At 36.1% G+C, this 19,556-nt stretch overlaps 1 protein-coding gene across 2 annotated transcripts in view; it reads right to left on the bottom strand.

Annotated features, from left to right (window-relative positions):
• Window positions 1–19,556, bottom strand: part of SLC12A2 (solute carrier family 12 member 2) — a gene marked incomplete at both ends in the record, with an annotated part of 79,622 nt that overhangs the window by 41,315 nt on the left and 18,751 nt on the right. For both annotated transcript variants that reach the window (XM_084252406.1, XM_084252407.1), the window contains 8 exons: window positions 141–225; window positions 317–444; window positions 4,520–4,628; window positions 7,392–7,502; window positions 9,755–9,894; window positions 13,153–13,248; window positions 13,497–13,572; window positions 14,827–14,946. In XM_084252406.1, coding sequence (XP_084108532.1) covers window positions 141–225; window positions 317–444; window positions 4,520–4,628; window positions 7,392–7,502; window positions 9,755–9,894; window positions 13,153–13,248; window positions 13,497–13,572; window positions 14,827–14,946 — 865 coding nt within the window. The remainder of the gene's footprint in view (window positions 1–140; window positions 226–316; window positions 445–4,519; window positions 4,629–7,391; window positions 7,503–9,754; window positions 9,895–13,152; window positions 13,249–13,496; window positions 13,573–14,826; window positions 14,947–19,556) is intronic.

The following is a 19,556-nucleotide window of genomic DNA, read 5'->3' as shown; positions in this document are numbered from 1 at the left end:
TAAAAAAAGTTTTTGAATTAAAATATGTACCCCTTGTAATATTTCTGAATTTAAAAGAAATATGTCATGAAAAGAAATATTTATAGTATGTACATGATGAAATTTCTAAAACACACATAAAGAAATGTAAGGCTATTTACCTACAGATACTGCAATTCCTATGTAAACCACCGTAGTGATTAAAATGGCTAAGAGTGTTCCTTTGGGTATGGCTGACTGAGGATCCTAAAAGACAAGAAGATTTTTTTAAATGTATCTTTAAAAATAAGTATGTACCATTTTAATATATAATTGATACAGCACTCATAATACTTACTGCAAGATCACCAGATATATTTGCTCCAGCCAGGATACCAGTTGCAGCAGGAAAAAAGATAGCAAATACAGAAAAGAAAGTCTCCTCATCTCGAAAATCTGGTCCAAAGTTCTCATTAAATATTTCAGCTGTAAAGAACAAAATCTTTTTTGGCAATTTGTGGATAACAGACTAGATCATAACGTAGGTCAAGAATAAGTAGTATGTGTGACCCCAACATTTCATCATTTAAAGTAACTGGTAAATTCTTGAATATTTTGTTTCAAGTATAAGTGTTCCTCTTTGATCAGGGCCATGCCCTAATATTTTATGCACCTTACTAATTATGTTTCAAACACCTCTAACTTGACTTTTATCAATAGTCTGATGTAAGTCAAAGTATGGATTAAAGTTCTCAATTTTGGAGGTCAAAGAAACAAGAAAGGAAGTAAGAAACAAAAGGACTGTCACACTAACTTGGAAACATAATTATTTCATCCTTCTAATTTTTCCACTATTCTGCGCTTTTCCTGTTTCCCAGTGGTGAGCTGTTTTAACTTTTGAGAAATATTCAACAGGCTTCCAGAATAATTGCAGCCAAGTTACCCTAAGTAAAAGTGCTTTCCACTTTCATAATAATGAAAGTTTCAACTAGTCCTACTGCTTCCATCTATTCTAAAATAATCAACCCTGACACTGAAATTAGCAAGTAACTGTCATTTCTTTATCCATCCACTCAGTATTTGAGAACCTACCAGAGACATTTAGTATTTCAAGGTGCTTAGAGTTACAATATCAAGAAAGCAGTCATGGTAGTTCAAGAAATTAAGAATCTCAAATAGGAGCTACAAAATAAGTAAAAGAACAGGTCATTACCAACAGCAATAAATATATGCCAAGCTAGGTTCAGAAAGATACAAATGACAGAATGGGATTAATGCTGTGTGGAACTGAAAGGAAGGGGGCAACTAGTCAATCAGTGAAACCAATTAGGAAGTTACTGCAGTGGTTCAGTCTGGTGATGGGAGACTAATATAGTGATTAGAGAAGGATTATAAAGTGAAGGGACAGGTGGTAAACACTAAGATCTGCATTTCTTCCACTTACTGAGATGGAAAATATGAAATAGATTAGGGAGGAAACACATCACATACGCAGTTGCATATACATGTATGTCTGCCGTTTAAAGAAGAGATTCTTAAATTTGTCAGTCCCTTAAATTTGTCAGTCCCCCCTAACATTTTGAGCCATGAGAACCACAGTCTGAAAGTCTCACTTGATTCCTTTTCTTTTCTTTTTTTTTTTTTTGTGGGACCCTCGCCGGCTGCTGGGGAACGAACCAGTGCTGCAGAGGCACAGTCTGAAAATCTAACATTCAGCTGAGAGTAAAGAGAAAGGGTAACAGTAGTAAATACAAAGTGACCAGTGAGTTAAGTAGTACACCAATGGTATGTAACAGTGATTAAAACATGGAAACTATTCAAGGAGAATGGGATAACTAATTAATGTGGCTTAGAGGCAAAAATCTAAAGAATAGCACATTTAATCAAATACTGTATGGTAGTGACCCTGGCAGACAAGTCAGATGAGAAGTGTAAATATGAATGAAATAAAACAACTGGTCAAAGTATGGTAAGGAGTAGATAGCACACACTCTCAAATTTCTTTTCGATAGGTTGCATCTTAATTACAACAAAGAAAGTGGCAACCATATAATAGAGAAACCTCTTAGGTACCCTACAACCCTGGCAAAGTCACTGACACCATGTGAATCTCCTGGTCTGATGCACTGAGGATAACACATCATTCATGCAGTGTTTATGGCAAAAATGAATAACCTGAATCTATATAAACAAATTTGATAAACCCAACTGGATGGACCTTCTAAAAAACAAGGCCCATTCTCTTGAAAAATGTCAGTGTCATGAAAGACAAAAAAAAAAAAAAGACTAAGGAGCTGTTTCAGATCTGAAAAGATTAAAGAATTAAAGATTACCTAAAGAACCATTTAAAAAAGGAAAAGAGATTGAAGAGAGACTTGACAATTGAATGGAAAACATGACCAGGGATTGGCTCTTGGAACAGTATGAAAAAAATTCTACAAAGCTCTTTACAGAACAGTTTGAAAAATTTGTACATGAAGTATTAGTTAGATATTAGCATTGTGCCAAGTTAAATTCCTGAATTATCCTTCTTCAAATAGATACATGCTAAGTATGTATCACAAGTAATAAGTCAGAATTTCTCAAAGAGTTAAGCAGAGTAATAATTATTATATATGGAGTGATACAATTTACGGCCTCAAAAAAAAATAGAATATATTTAATGTATATATCACTGGTGAATCTAGGTAAAAGGTATAAGGAATTTGTTATATTAATTTTTCAAATTTTAAATGTAAAATTAGTTTGAAATAAACAAGAGGTAAAGACTTGAGAAATGTGTCTATGAAAGGGAACTGGAAATTGAGGTAGTAACTGGAGGAGAATAAAGGACAAGAGATAAAGATTTTAAAGGATGGAGATTACAAGAGCAAGTTTATAATCTTGAATATAGATGAGAGTTTTGATACAGGCAATCAAATGGATTATCAAAGGACAAATATCTTTGAGAAAGTAAAAGAAATGGAATCTGAAAAACAGCAGCATTGGTCTTTGGTGAAGCAGATACACATCTCACATTAGGAGAAAATAAATACCCCTATAAAGAAGTCCTTTGAATTGACAAATTTATAAATATGAATTTTACTGCTGACATCATGATCTTAGCATAATGAATAAGAAGAGCCAAGCAGTATCAACAAAAACAGAAAAGTCATATTCCAATGTATATTGACATTTATTTCAGATTAAGTAAGCCCATATATACTACTTAAATACAGTAAGTTTACAAGTTGTCAAGGATCTGAAAAAAAGGAAATGAACAATGTGGTCTAACTGATTACATTTATAAGAAACTATATATTAGGAATATTTTGAGAAATAGTTATCCACTCTAATTTTTAGCAGTTCGTCAAAAACAAGATTGGGAAAAAAACTTAAAGTATGCTTCAAAATTGAAGTAACATTCATAATTAGAAGAAATGAAACATTTATTTGTGAAGGTACAATATACAGAAAGTTATCTACCTAACTGATGCTACTAACTTTCACTTCTGGTATGCCTAGTAGACACACTTCTTCTCTCCCTGTGGGAAATTGGGACTTTAAAGTCCAGGGTAGGCATAAGTGCTAATAATCAGAACAGACATCACTATTAACCCAGGACCAGAAGATACAAATAATAGATGAGTATCCGTGTTTAACATAAGAAATTTGAAACAATTCAATCAGATTACTGCCCAGCAACTTAAGTCAGTATAGGATACAGGCCAAAACAGTGCTACTTACATTATGGCACTGGGACTGTATGTGTTTGTTACCAGTCAGCAACAAGATTAAGGGGCTTACATCAGAATGTAAATCAAACAGATCTCTAGACACCACAGTTTATTTCAGCTGATTTTTTTTCCAGTAAGACTTTCTGAAGGAGGAAGAGCACTGATTTACATTCCACATGTTTTCACAACTTAGGAGAATGAAGCTACTATACTTTTTCTTATAGGGCTTTAAAACAAGTTTGTGTCAGTTGAAGTCAGTTCTGTTACCCTAGGCGACAAGCCTCCCAATGTTACTCCACTATTCTTTCTTGCTTCCACTTTGCCTTTTGGAAATAGGGTGGCTGAATTAGGTGGGGAGAAGGTGGGAGTACAGGAAGAAGATACAGATAGACACTTCACAAAATAAAAGGCAAGTACATTTCAACACTAGTGACAAAGTATAAAAAGTATTATAAAAGGTGAAAACTGTGGGAAGTTCCTACAAAATAATATAAACTGTAGAAAAACTCTTAAGTAGCAACTGCACCAAGAAACTAGTATTTCTATTTGCTTTCACTCTCACATATTTACATATAAAATAAATATCAAATAATGAAGTCATGTTACAACAGAAGTTACAATTTCAGTTAAAACCTCCTCAGATGAGTAAAGAACAAACCACCCATCCTCAACAGCACTGATTTTTCCACATTGTTACCTTTAAAGATCAAATGAACTTTTACTGCAATCATACAATATATATAAGGGAAATAAAACTAACATTACAAAGTATCTAAAATGTACTGAGTATATTTAGTAATAGAATGTTACATGACATGTAAAGAAGTATCTTTTTTTTTACTTACATTTATAACTAAAGAAACCTTTGGGTTTCTTGCTCTCCAGTGGGATAAATGTTCCTATGATGAAATCAGCAATAGCTAATAGTAGAATCACCAAAAGAACAATCTGAGCCTGGAATTTTAAACAGTCAAAATCAGATTCAAGTATCTCAAGTATGTACATTGATTCAGTTCCAGCAGAATATAACTTCCATAAGAGGAAAGATTTCAGTTTGGTTTATCCAGTACCTCAAACAGTGTCAAACCATATGTAGGTACTCAAATTTTTGTTAAATAAATGAACAATCATTAAAAAAAAAACTACTATAGAATACTCAATATGTAACAACAGGGACAGTAAGCGTCAAGTTATCATGCGCCCTCTTGCCAATTGACTGGGGGAAAATGGATAGCACAAGTAAAATCATGCCATGTATTTCTAATATGAATTAAAGATTTGCAAGCCCTCCCACAAACCATGAAGCACTATAAACCCCAAAGCACTGTAGGCTTTTCATCCTATATCATTCCTAGTCCCCTCCACCATGCCAGAACAATCTTGAAATGGAGAACTTATCTGCTACAAATACATGTTTTATATCAAGTCCAAACACAACAATGAATGTGACTTTTATAAGAAAAGAAAAAGCATGAAAAGATGACAATAACACCCAAGAAGGGAATTCAAGTAACAGTGAGACTGGCAAAGGTAATGTGAGACCTACCATAACTCTTCTATTATCTTAACCTTGTAATAAAATGGAGTAGATACCATGAAAGACTATCATCCATGGAAACAGGAACTACTAATATACAAATCATGTACTAGGTAGTATGAAATTCTGTCCTTTTCAATAAAGTCATTGTGATAAATGTGTAAGTAAATGATTGAATTTTATAATAGTAAATAACAACCTTGGAGGGCCTCCCTAGTGGCGCAGGGGTTAAAGTTTTAGCGCTATCAAACTGTCGCCAGCCACTGCAGCATGAGTTTGATCCCGGGCCAGGGAGCTAACCCACATGGCACAGCAGATCTCTCCTGTCTCACCTGCTGCTCCCCTCAGCAATGTGTTTTAGTAAATCTGCCTGCTTTGCTCCTGACTCTATCTCTGGTGAATCTTCTCATCCTCCACACCTCTGGCCTATACCCCAGTTCTTGTATGCATTAAAAAGAAAATCTTGGTGGGCCTCCCCTGGTGGCACAGGCGGTTGAGCGCCACGCTGTGAAGCTGTCCACAGCCTCTGCAGTGTGCAGGCCCACGAGGGTCCCACATGGTGCGGCTCTGGTGAATCCTCTCACCCTCCCACACATCTGGCCTGTACCCTGGTTCTTGTATAAATAAATCTTAAAAAAAAAAAAAAAAAAAAAACCTTGGAGAAAATAATTCTTCCAGACTTTTCCTAATTTTATCTGGTATTTTTCATAGTTTATATGTACCACAAATATGAGATTTTATATGATCTCTGAGGTAAACAGGAAGAAACTTAGAACTTTGAGTTACCATTACTCAAGAAACTAGAACTGTACTGTGTCATATTCTCTCAAAGACAGAAGAATATATAGGCTAACATGTGACACTTCAGCAATTATCCCCCAGAAACAGTGGTACTAACTTTTTTTTTTTTTAAAGATTTATTTATTTTATTTATACAAGCACTGGGTACAGTCAGAAGTGCAGGAGGGTTCAGAGAATTCACCAGAGCTAGAGTGGGGAACAGGTCAGGCAAACGGATGAAATACACTGCTGAGGGGAGCAGCGGGCAGCAGGAGAGGTCCGCACGCCATGTAGAACCCTCGCCCGGCGGCCGGGGATCGAACCGGCACTGCAGAGGCTGCGGGCAGCTTCGCAGCCCAGCGTTCAACCGCTGCACCACCACAGGAGGCCCTAAAGATTGATTGATTGATTGATTGATTGATTGATTGATACAAGCACTAGGTACAGTCAGAAGCGCTGGAGGGTGAGAGAATTCACCAGAGTCAGAGCAGAGAGCAGAACAGGCAGACTGACGAAGTACACTGCTGAGGGGAGCAGCATGTGGCAGGACAGGTCTGCGCGCCATGTGGGACCCTCACCGGGTGGCTGGGGATCGAACCGGCACTGCAGAGGCTGCAGGCAGCTTTGCAACCCAGCACTCAACCGCTGTGCCACCGGGGAGGCCCCGTACTGACTTTGGTAGCCATGATTCCTGAGATTTCAATAGCAAGGAACAAGGTTAGTTTCTCTAACTTTACATGCACATTATTAACTTGAAGCTTTCTATCCCTGTATTTATTTTCATATAGAACTTTAAAATAAATCACAGAGGCCTCCCTGGTGGTGCAAGGGGTTAAGACGCACCACTGTGATGCTATCTGCAACCACTGCAGCACCAAGTTCGATCCCCTGCCAGGGAGGTGACCCACAAGGCACAGCAGACTTCCCTACCTCACCTGCTGCTCCCCTCAGCAGTGTATTTCAGTCAATCTGCCTGTTCTGCTCCCCACTCTGTCTCTGGTGAATCCACTCACCCCCGCACACCTCTGGCCTGTATCCCAGTTCTTGTGTGCATAAATAAATCTTTAAAAAATATATACTGAATCACAAAACAAATAGTTTAATATGAACAACATAATATATAACCTAGCATTTCTACATAATGCAAATCAAGATTAGGGGGTGGGAGAGAAAATGCAAGTTAAAATTTAGAAATTACTATGTTTAACTAGATCCTAGATTTATTACTTTCTCTAAATATTTCTTGCTGCCATAATAAATAACCATGTAAACTTCTCTGAAAACGGTCACTTGGAAATCTTCAAAATCTAAGTGTTATCACAACTTAGAGCATTCCTAAGACATAACTTCTAAAAGTTTGTATATTAAATATTTACAGATTTCAATACTATCGTACTTACTTTTGCCTCCCACTCCATTCCAGCTACTGAGATCCCTAAAAGGACCACCACTGTAATGGCTCCAATAATTCGGATATCATTGATTTCATCAATCATAAGAATGGAATGTTCCTAGAAAAATAATCATAAATGTGAGCAATAATAGGTTATTATTTAAGATAAACTCTATTTTGGAGACATTTTAGGTATCATTGTGGCTTACACATAGAGATTGGACAAATGAATAAATTGTAGAACCAAAGGAAAAAATTACTATTTACTAAGTATCACTGAAGTATCTGATGACATAAAAAATAATGATCAAATTAGTAATACTACTACATTTAAATAAGACCCAAATAAAGATTGCTAAAAAGCAAAAATAGAAATCATAGCATGACTTAGAGACATTATAAAAAGTGTTAGGATTTTTTAAAATTACACAGTGGAAATATATTTTGAATTCATTTGAACTATTAAGCATATGCTTTTAATGTTCTTATGTTACATAATAAGATAAAACACTTTCACACAATTGTCCAAAAATCATACTGCTCCTTTTATGAGCAACATTATTTATAGTTTAATAACAATGACCATAAAAACATACTGTACTAAACAATGAAATAATATAAACTCTGAGTGATTATAATGTTTGCTTGCTTCCTTTTCTCCATTCATCTGGCCTGCACAGGTAAGGTCAATAACTACTGGCATATTTTATACTTCCTAATATAGCACATACTATGGTGAAAAAACAATAACCTAACCTGAGGAACAACTGCAGGTTTTCTGTCATTTAACAACACTTAATCCTATATCACTTCTACTACTTTAACTAAACACATCTTCAATGGCTCTTTTCAAACAAGTCCTCTACGAACTCTAGAACAGCATTATCAACTTAATGGCCAGCCGTATATAGATATATCTCTAGTTCCTCAAATTAGATACTCAAAACTAAAATGTTTCAGAGTGAGTGCCAGCAGCTTCCATCTAAATCCTCAAGTCAGAAATTTGTACATTATGGGCTTTTCTGGTGGTGCAGGAGTTAAAGACAGCACTATCAGGCTGCCTAGCCACTGCAGCATGAGTTCGATCCCCAGTGGGCCAGGGAGCTAGCCCACAAGGCACAGTAGACCTCTCCTGTCTTATCCACTGCTCCCCTCAGCAGTGTATTTCAATAGATCTCCCTGTTCTGCTCCCAGTCTGTCTCTGATGAATCCTCTCACCTCCCCCACCCACATCCGACACCCCAGTTCTTGCATGCATAAATAAATCTTTAAAAAAAAACAAAAACAAATATCTGTACATTAATTTGAAATACTGCTTTCTCACCCTAATTTCTCAAACCCCATTAATCATGCTTTCTCTTTCCCTAATTTCCCAAACCCCATTAATCATCAATTCCATTTACCCAACTTTGAAAAAATAGCTTAAGTTCACTCAAATCTCTCCAGCCCCACTGGTCACTGTCTTAATATAAGCCACTATCTCAGGATAGCTAAAACATCTTTTTTTTTTTTTTTTAAGATTTATTTATGCGTACAAGAGCTGGGTATAGGCCAGAGGTGTGAGGGGTAAGAGGATTCACCAGAGACAGAGTGGGGAGCAGAACAGGCAGACTGACCAAAGTACACTGCTGAGGGGAGCAGCAGGTGAGTAAAGAGAGGTCTGCTGCACCATGTGGGTGGCTCCCTGGCCAGCTGGGGATCGAACTCATGCTGCAGAGGCTGCAGATAGCTTCACAGGTTGCATCTTAACCCCTTGTGCTACCAGGGAGGCCCTTAAAACATACTTTTTATATTGCTTCCCATCCTACTAAGAGTCATCAAATCCACTCTCAATAATGTGGTCAGATTTCTTGAGGTCCCAAATCTAATCAAGTCATGTCCCCCAACTCCAATCACGATAAGACCTAAACTTAATACTCAACAAGATCCTTCCACACCTTATCCTTTTTCTCTCTTTATTCTTAAATCTCTTGCCACTTTGTGCTACAGTCACATTGTCATATTTCTGGTTTGTTTTTAAAGGAAACAAAACAAAACAAAAACAGATCTTAGTCTACCCCTTCCAGACCACTGTTTTCTTTTCTATCCCCTTATACCACACCCCACATCGCCTATTTGCCTGTTGATGTCTTGAATCCCTTCCTTGAAAATCCATTTCTTAACTCTCCTCTGCCACCCCCATTCCTGCATAAAGTAACCCCCCCTTCATGTTGCCAAGGCCTCTTATTGTTAGCCTCTTCTGGCATTCTATAATGATTTTTTACTTTGAAGGATAAGTTTTGGGTTCACTGCTCCTATATCTAATATAAAAAGTGGCACATAAACATTTGATAAAAATGTACACAAATGAGTACAAGAAAGGTCACTTACCTTAAGCAACTCCACCACAGTTTCTGCAAATCCAACCACATACATAGCAACTGCAACAGCATTGGCAAAAGCGAAGATAAGGCCAATTGCACCACCAAATTCTGGCCCTAGACTTCTAGATATTAAATAATATGCTCCTCCTAAAGGAAAAAAAATAACAAAAGTAACTGAAGTTAGTATTTTAAATGTCAAACAACCCTTTTAATGACACAAAAGTTCACAAAGAACATACTTCCAGTAAGCAGTTAAATTAATTGGCAAGTGGGTGGGCATATTTTCAGGAAGAAACGCAGAAAGAATTCTTTACAACCCACTTCATTCATTAAAAGTGCTCAACATGGGCCTCCCTGGTGGTGCAGTGGTTGAGCGCTGGGTTGCGAGGCTACCAGCAGCCTCTGCGACACTGGTTCGGTCCCCGGCTGTTCCCCGGCCACCGGAGGAGGGTCCCACATGGTGCACAGACCTCTCCTGCCGCCCGCTGCTCCCCTCAGCAGTGTACCTCAGTCCTTCTGCCTGCTCTGCTCCCCGCTCTGGCTCTGGTGAATTCTCTCACCCTCCCACACTTCTGACTGTACCCAGTGCTTGTATGTATGTATGTATGTATGTATAAATAAATAAATGAATGAATAAATATCTTTGAAAAAAATAAAATAAAAGTGCTCAACATTAAAAAAAAAGCGTTCAACATACAGAGTATTCTTTCCATATCAAATATAAAGTCATTCCATTTAATTTAATTACTCTCTCTTTCAAAATTTAATTAAAATTTTTCCAGTCTCCTTATATTCAGATACCAACCAAGATCATTTCTCAGTGATTTTCTGTTGTATTTTGAATCTTAATGTAACTTTTAAAATTACAGTGGACATAATTTGAGCTACATAAATTAGCAATTTGTTCGAAAAGTGACTACTAAAGCAAAAAACAAGTATCACCTGAAACTGCAAAGAACTTCCTATGTGGTATTCTATTAATAGTAAGACCTGTCTAAATGCAAGGGAATATGGCAGGCATTGAATGTGTTATCATAAAACAAGTATTTTTCCAACTTTGAAAACAAACTAGTTTTATGGTTTTGAGTTTAGTTATAGTATCTAAGAGTTATCTTCATATTTTTTTAAATTTATTTATTTATGCATACAAGAACTAGGGTACAGACCAGAGGTATGGAAGGTGAGAGGATTCACCAGAGACAAGAGCGGGGAACAGAACAGGCAGACTGACCAAAACACACTGCTGAGGGGAGCAGTGGGCAAGTCAGGAGAGGTCTGCTGTGCCATGTGGATAGCTTCCTGCCTGGGGATCGAACTCATGCTGCAGTGGCTGCAGATAGCTTCATAGGTTGCATCTTAACCCCTTGTGCCACAAGGGAGGCCCTCTAAGAGTTATTTTTAAATTATGATTTATTTCTGGCCTCTAGATCATAATTAAAAGTGTAATAATGCTGAAGTTATATGAAGCCATATGCATTTTTCTAGATACTGAAAAAATATTTAATTTTTAAGACCTTAAATAAAATGTCATTGAGCAGATGAATATTACATTTCTACTGTTCTCCCAGTATAATGAAGACAAATGCAACAAAAATGTCTATAATTTGATAAAGTGCTAAATATGCAAAACTCATTTTGGAAATACCTGTGATAGGTTTTATAATTAATTCTACCAATTCTCTCAAAATAGTCTATTACTTTAAAATTGATATACCCAAAACTTACTTATTTTACTAATTAAAATTTTTAATCATCTTGGAAATTCTGTAGATAAAAATGCAACCTATTTAGTATTAGTCCTGTGTTTTGTTTTGTTTTGTTTTGAGATGAAATACACTAAAAAGTGGAGTTGATTTAACTAATGACAACTTTTTTATGTCGAGGATCTCAGACTAAGGTCATGCTGCCAGTAGCTTCATGCCCCATCCCCTTGATTATTAAACCTTCATTCAAAGGGCTGAAGATTAGGGGAAATCTGTTTGATGACTTGCTGATTCCCTGCAAGTAACTGTCTATCCCTTTTCTTATTCCACTTCCATTCCCCAAAAGTAGCTGAACAAAATTGAAACATGGAGCACTTAGTACGCAAGAAGCTAAGAAGAATCCCTGTGATTGTATGAATAACTATGCTGGACATACCCACATTTAACACCCCAATATACATGAAAACAGACATAAATATACAGAAAACTGTTCAGCAAATGGTGATGCATGCTCAGCAGAGTAATAATCATGTTGAGGTGAGCCACCAGCCTCCCCAAGGGTCAAGGTAGTCTGGAATCCTTAGGTGTGAAAGAAATATAAAGTGAGGGGTAAAATAAAAAGCTCAGTCTGATTTTCTCTTTCTCCAAATACCTGATAGAGATAAAACAAGAAATGTTTTGTATAGAATATCACATATGGATCCACAAAACAGCTGAGACAGATGGAACGGGTGGAGTCTTTTCTCAGTTATCTGTGATAATGACTTTATAGAAGCTGGGACACATTTTCTTTCTTTTCTCTAGGGCTTTTTTTCCCTTTAATTCAGCTGAATGAGGAGATTTTGTTTGGGAAATGGAATTCTTTTCATGTTTTCATGGATTGCAAGGTCATTTTCCTGGTCTCCTGGGTAGTGTCCCTTGAGGCAGTAAACTCTTCCAAGATCTTGTTGACTCCAGTGAAAGGGTCTCAGAATACCAACAAAAGAGAGCTAGATTGATATGGATTCAGAGTCCCAAATCTAATTCACACAAGCTGTTAGATCATGGGAAAAGTATTCTGCCTAAGTTTTCCTCAATGGGATACATCTGTATCATAAACGTTGACCAAATGCAGGGTGCAGGTTACTAATTCAAGGGCTGAAAACATAGCAGAAGGTACGAAGGGTTAGTGTAGTGGAGCAAAACACCTGGCTAGACACTCCATTCTTGTGAGCAAATATATTAAATACCCTAGAATTTAAAGTGTATGTGCCTGGGGCCTCCCTGCTGGCACAAGGGGATAAGTCTCAGCACTGTGCAGCATGAATTCGATCCCCAGCCAGGGAGCTAACCCACATGGTGCAGCAGACCTCTCCTGTCTTGCCCACTGCTCCCCTCAGCAGTGTATTTCAGTCTAACCTCCTGTTCTGCTCCCCACTCTGGCTCTGGTGAATCTTCTCACCCCATACCTTTGGCCTATACCTCAGCTCTTATATGTATAAATAAAATAAAAATCTTAAAAAAAAAAAATGTGTATGTTTGCATGTGAAATTAATATAAAATTTTATATTCTAATATACTAGTTTAAAAGTGTCCAGTAACAACTTTCTTGCCTCTACATACTTGATACGTTGCTTTTTTAAGATAAAGAATAATTAAAAGATTTAAAACCTAGTGTGTTGGTAACAGTGATGCAATGATGATTTGAGAAAACTGAATTTACCTCCTCGTACAAATCCATTTGTAGCTATTGCTGAAGTAGACAATCCAGTGATAGTTGTCACGACAGTGGCCATTGCTATTACAAGAACTGACAGACCTTCAGAGAAAAAGAAAAGAGACTTAGAAGGCGGCCTACACCATGATAGTCTGAATTCACTTTATAACCTTATTTTGTTTCCACTTTAAAAAAAATGCAATCAAACTTTTGAGAGTGCATTAAGTCAACAACCTGACACAAAGGAGAACATGGCTTACAATGATTCCAATTGCCTAAAATTTATGATGAAAATCTAGACAGTTATTTTGCTTATTTATTCTGAAATCAGAGTTTGCAATTTCACATACCTATTCCAGCTTGACCTACAATCCATGACAATCTAATGAAGAGCATCACACCCCAAATATTTAACATGCAACGTACCTATGGAGGAAAAAGAGGCCAAGTCATAGATGAAGAAAAGTAATCAAATATAATACAGGAGTAAGTGCTGAACTGGTCAGAAATAAGATAACTAACATCAGAAACTATAGAAAGCAATTTTAAATACAACTCTAATCCCACCCTTTCTTTAACAGTTTTTTTTAAAAAGAGCTTAATGGAAACTTAAAAGGGATCTAATCAATGTAACTGTAAGTATAATATATGGTTGTCTGTGTATACATACCACCTACCCATTACAGTTGTCTGAAACAGCAGGTACAACTAAAAAAATGTACAAGGAATATTTTAAGACTGTAGCTCTAACAAAAAAGTGAATTCATGATACCCTTTATCAATGCAAATAGTTTCATTTTTGCTTATTCTTTTAAAATATCCTCATTTCATGATGTCTACAGTAAAGTATTCCATACTATATGTCAACACAAAATTGCTCACACATCTTTCAAAAATCTAAACTATTTTTAAGATAGCTTCTCCAATTTATATTTACTTTTATTATGCTGATACACAGAACATAGTCTTCTAAAATACAAAAGTCTAAGAACTGGCAAGTAATACTACCTGGAATTTCACACTAGTCCTATTTTTAGGCCACAAAAAGATTAGAATTTGTGTTTTCCCTTTGCGTCTCTCCTAAATACCAATACAATTCTAATTAAATTGTTCCCAACAAGAGGTCATTTTAGTTTGTCTAACTTTACTGACTATTCAAACACAGGAAAAATATTAGTAAATCTGGAACCTAGTCATGTTTTTAAACTTTTACTGATCTCAATGCTTAAGAAAATGAATTCTCCTTTATTGTGAAGCATATTAATTTCCACACATTTCTCTTCAAAAAATTAAGTGGATTTGTGGCTGTGGGAAAGTGAGCAAGCTTATTTCAACTCTATTGCCTGTTCAACTTTCTTGATTCTGATTGTTACAGCTTCATACTGAAAAGTGACAATATGTGAAAGTTACAAGAGGAAATATAATTTAGAGGTAATCGGCTAATTTGGTTAATTTAACAAATGCATGTATTTCCTTTAATGAATGTAATATCAATAATAAAAGAAAGTACAGGGAAGAGGGAACATAAATAAAAGGAAATACCAATTGCTATTAATTTGGTCTTCCATAACCCTTAGGTTTAAAATGAGAAAAATTATTCTTGAGAATTAACAAGAATATTTAGAAAGATTTCATAAATAGAAATACTGTAGCTGTAAAATTAAATCTATATATACATACTAATACACCCTTGATCCAGCCAAACTTCACAACTCCTTTACTTTCTGCAGCATAAGTGACCACAGCATCTCTGGTTGGAGTACTTTCTTCCCCATTAGCAAAGCCATCCTCAAAAGGCTCCTAGTTATAAAAAGAAATGTGAATTATGTTTTAAAATATTTAAGAATTTATATCACCTGATAAAAAACAAGCAATGAAATACACTTAACCATGTTTGGGTCATGGCACAAATTTCAAGAATCAAGGATTTCTGAATATTTTCCTGAGGAAAAGGTAAAATTATCAAGTGAAAGAACACAACTATTGAGTCTTAAAAATTTTAATCTATTATTATTTAATCTATTATTCATGCCATTAAGCTCATTAATACTTTCCAAATTTAATTACACATTTGTGTTATCTGGAGAACACAATGAATATTACTTGCTAAGTATAAGCTAACTGTGTAAGTTCATTCAAACCTTGTCTCTAGCTACAATTGCACAGTGACTAGTTGAAATTTCAGCTTAACAATTTAAAACCTTTTTTCATCACCAATGACTACTTTTCCCTTTAATAGTTCATGACAGCAGATTCCCACAGATCCCAAGATTCACTCATAACTCCTTATAGTTGGTCCTTATCTGCATTCAGTCAGTCAGTGCTCTGTTCTTTCCTTGACAAAAGTGCATTTCCACAAATACTGTTTTCTTCTGAGGTTTTTACATTTTGTGTCTGCTTCTATTTTTTTATATTTTTTTCTTTCCCTTTCTCTGTTTCTCAACTTTTGTTCTGTCCCAGCATATCCAAGGCACAGGACAAATTTCCAGATTAGTAACAGTGCCTTATAACAGGTAATGAAGGGTGTAGTTAGAAGATAGAAAATATTACGGCTCTAGAAAATTTTGCCCATTAACACTATTCCCATAGTTCTACCTATATTGCCAAATCAGGGCACAAAATACAACTATATTTCAAGCATTCATTCTTTAAATGCAGAACAACCAACTAAATTATTCAATCCTGAAAACTATATTTCCAACAGTACTTTTTCAAAACCCATTTTTAGTTGTTCATACTGTCTAGTGATCAGGATATAAGTGTTTTGTTTTGTTTTGTTGTTTTTTCCATAAATAAGCAGTACCTTCTGGAGCAGGATCTATGTGATGATCCAAATTTCCGTTTCTTCCTTGACTAATATCTGCTAGACAAGTAGACTTAATTCCTTTCAATTTCATTATTTCTATAAGCTTTTCCAAAATGCTATCAACCTTAAATCTATATAACTCTTAAAACTCTATGTAACAACTATTGCTTTTAAAATCTTGCTAATTCTTAATAGGAAAAAATGTTTTATTAAGTCACCTGCAATGCTTTCTGTAAGTGTATTTTTTCAAAATTATTTTATGTAGGTTTTTGATGATGTTGAAAAAAGTAATCAAATTGCAAACTAATTCCCATATTTGCATTAACAGGATAGTTGTAACTGCAACTATGAGAAACACATGAAAATAAGGCATTCTAAGATCATTAAGAACTTGAAAAAGAACTTTAATGTTAATCACTTCTAATAGTTCACACACTTTTAAAAGTCAAATCCTAAGAAACATAAATTACAATAATTTCCCTTATAACAAAGTTTGTAACTACCACTACTCTATCAAAGATGGTTGTACTCTAAAAGGCTTCCAGTATCCAGAACCACTCCCACTCAACTGCTTCACTCTAGGATATTTAGCACTCATCAGTTAAATTAGAAAGAAGACTTTAGGGCCTCCCAGGTGGCGCAGCGGTTGAGCGCTGGCTTGCGAAGCTGCCCGCGGCTGCAGCGCCGGTTCGATCCCCGGCTGCTCCTCGGCCACCAGAGGAGGGTCCCACATGGCGCGCAGACCTCTCCTGCCGCCCGCTGCTCCCCTCAGCAGTGTACTTCGGTCCTTCTGCCTGCTCTGCTCCCCGCTCTGGCTCTGGTGAATTCTCTCACCCTCCCGCGCTTCTGACTGTACCCAGTGCATGTATAAACCAAACAAACAAACAAAATAAATAAATAAATGAAAAACATGCCTCTATTAAAAAAAATTTTAAAAAAAAGACTTTAAAATATTATATAACCTTTAAATATGAGAAAGTATCTGTAATATACACAAAAAGAACCTCTCCAGCAAAAAAACCCTAAAGATGTGTGCACTTAATAAGATGACTTTCTCCAAGGCTAAGTGTTATTTGGGTGTCTTTTCAACACGGCAAAAAAAAGTAGGCATCCTAAAATTTTTGATGTGGGTGATATCAGAAGTCCACTTCAAAGTTAGTCTCCACCACCTGTGTACAACCATATTTGAAACAAAGTAAGATTTTCCAGTGTATGAAGTAATTTTTGAAAATAAAGATAGGTCCATATAAAGTTAAAGTTTATCTTCCTCATCATTTTGACAGCTATTTTAAAAAGTGTTTGTAAAAGTTGTTTATTAATCTCTAAAATACAACTCAAAAGCCAAAAATGGAAGTATTTGTTTTATTTATACTTTAATATATAATTATTTTGGATTTGTCATTTTATTAATTTCCTGAGATAACAGGAAACCAAAGTAGAATACATCTATTTTGTATTTTTAAAATATATTAGTTTCAAAGAAGTAAGGAAATTGTTAGATATGGCATTTTGTCCATATACACAAAAAACATAAAAAATTTCACATTTACTATTGTCAACTATAAATTGTGTTAGTACAAAAGTATGTGAATAAAATCTTCCATCAACCCACTACTTTTACAAAAATTACAGGTTTGCGGTTTCTACTGCTTTTTATATAAGAATGTCAAAAATAAAAACAATGTTTTTTTTAAAGATTTGTTTATTTTTATACAAGAGCTGGGGTACAGGCCAGAGGTGCAGGAGAGTGAGAGGATTCACCAGAGACAGAGCAGGAAGCAGAACAGGCAGACAACAGAAATACACTGCTGAGGGGAGCAGCGGGCAAGACAGGAGAGGTCTGCTGTGCCATGTGGGAATCTCCCTGGCCGGCCAGGAATCGAACCCGCGCTGCAGAGGCTGCGGACAGCTTCACAGCGCTGCGTTCAACCCGCTGCGCCGCTGGGGAGGCCCTAAAAACATAATGATTTTTATGGATAATATATTAAATGAGGTAGACCAAGTAGGGATTGAAAATTGAGGGTAACACTGAGATACCACCTTACACCAGTAAGAATGGCACATATCAAAAAAAAAAAAAAAAAAAAAGCAACAACAAATGTTGAGGAGGATGTGGTGAAAAAGGAACTCTCCTACATTGCTGGTGGGAGTGCAAACTGGTCCAACCACTATGGAAAGCTGTCTGGAGGTTCCTCAGTCTACTAAAAATGGAGCTACCATACAACCTGGCAATTCCACTCCTAGGGATATACTCAAAGGACACAAAAACAGTGATTCAAAAGAACACCTGTACACCTATGTTTATTGCAGCACTATTTACAATAGGTAAAACCTGGAAACAACCCAAATGCCCAAAAATAGATGACTGGATCATGAGGTTGTGGTATATATAAACAATGGAATATTATTCAGCAATCAAAAAAGATAAACTCATGCCATTTGCTCAACCGTTGTGCCACCAGGGGAGTTCCCCAAGTAACCTCTATTAAGTATGTAGAGTCCAAGAAAGACTGGATACCTATTCAATAACACTCCGTTCTCTTAAGTCTCAGTCTCTCTCTGTTTCCTAATGCATAATAAAATGGAGGTAATCCCTGGCAACCAATATCGTTTCCCAAGTTTTTAGACTCTCTAAAGATCAATTTGCAGCAAAACAGCTATCCACAGCAGCTCAGACTCCAAAAGAAATTGGTGGGAAGTGTACTTCCATGTGGCCTGGTTTTTCCATGCCTAGTCACTCTTCAACAAGAACAGGGTTACACACTAAGTTGACCCTAACAGAACAAGGGCAGCAGGCTTCCCTGGTGTCCAATGTAATCAATGCCCAGTTAATGCTGCTCCTGTGGCACCTGCTGAAAACCCTGGACCCATCAAAGTACAGGAGGGACAAACACTGGTGCTAGTGAGCATTCCCTAACTCCTTGTGTAACTAGGACTCTTCCCCTTTGTCTTTCACTATGTCTCAAATATATACAGCATTATATCTTGATTATGTTTTACAGATCCACTGTGATACCGTGCTTCTGGGTAAAAGGTTCATCTATCTAGAGGACCACAATTTGCTTTTTTTTTGTTAATATCACTTTTGAACTAGAAATTGACTCTAAAATTAGTACAAAAACTGGCCATAAAGTGAGGACTTTGTATGATATTTGTTTATTAAAAAAAAATAAGGCTGACTACTGAAGATAAAGTTGCAAATAAAGGTTTGATATGAAAATGGTTTTAGTTTTACAATAAGAGAAAGCTATTTGTACTGGCTAGTCATTTTCTTACTGTCACAAAATACAGGTCTAACAATCATTTACTCTGTCAAATGAGACATTTTGATCTATGAAAAAAATAAGAATCATACTTCATGTGTTTTTTATACAGAAACCTTACCAAACAATCTAAAGTAATTAAAAAATAAAACTAAGACAAAAGGAATGGCAGGCAAGAAGGGTTAGGGGGGTGATGTGTAGGATACGGGTTTGTTTTTTTTTTAATTATATTTAACAATTATTTATTCAGTACTGTGCACAGGATGGGCAGTGCTTTGGTAGAATACGTAGAAATTTTAAAATACTCAAAAATGTTTGTCCCATTCCAGTTATGCCCAATT

The sequence above is a fragment of the Talpa europaea genome (genome assembly GCF_964194135.1).
Source record: "Talpa europaea genome assembly, chromosome: 13".
NCBI lineage: Eukaryota > Metazoa > Chordata > Mammalia > Eulipotyphla > Talpidae > Talpa > Talpa europaea.
This window is presented reverse-complemented; position numbering and strand designations above follow the sequence as displayed.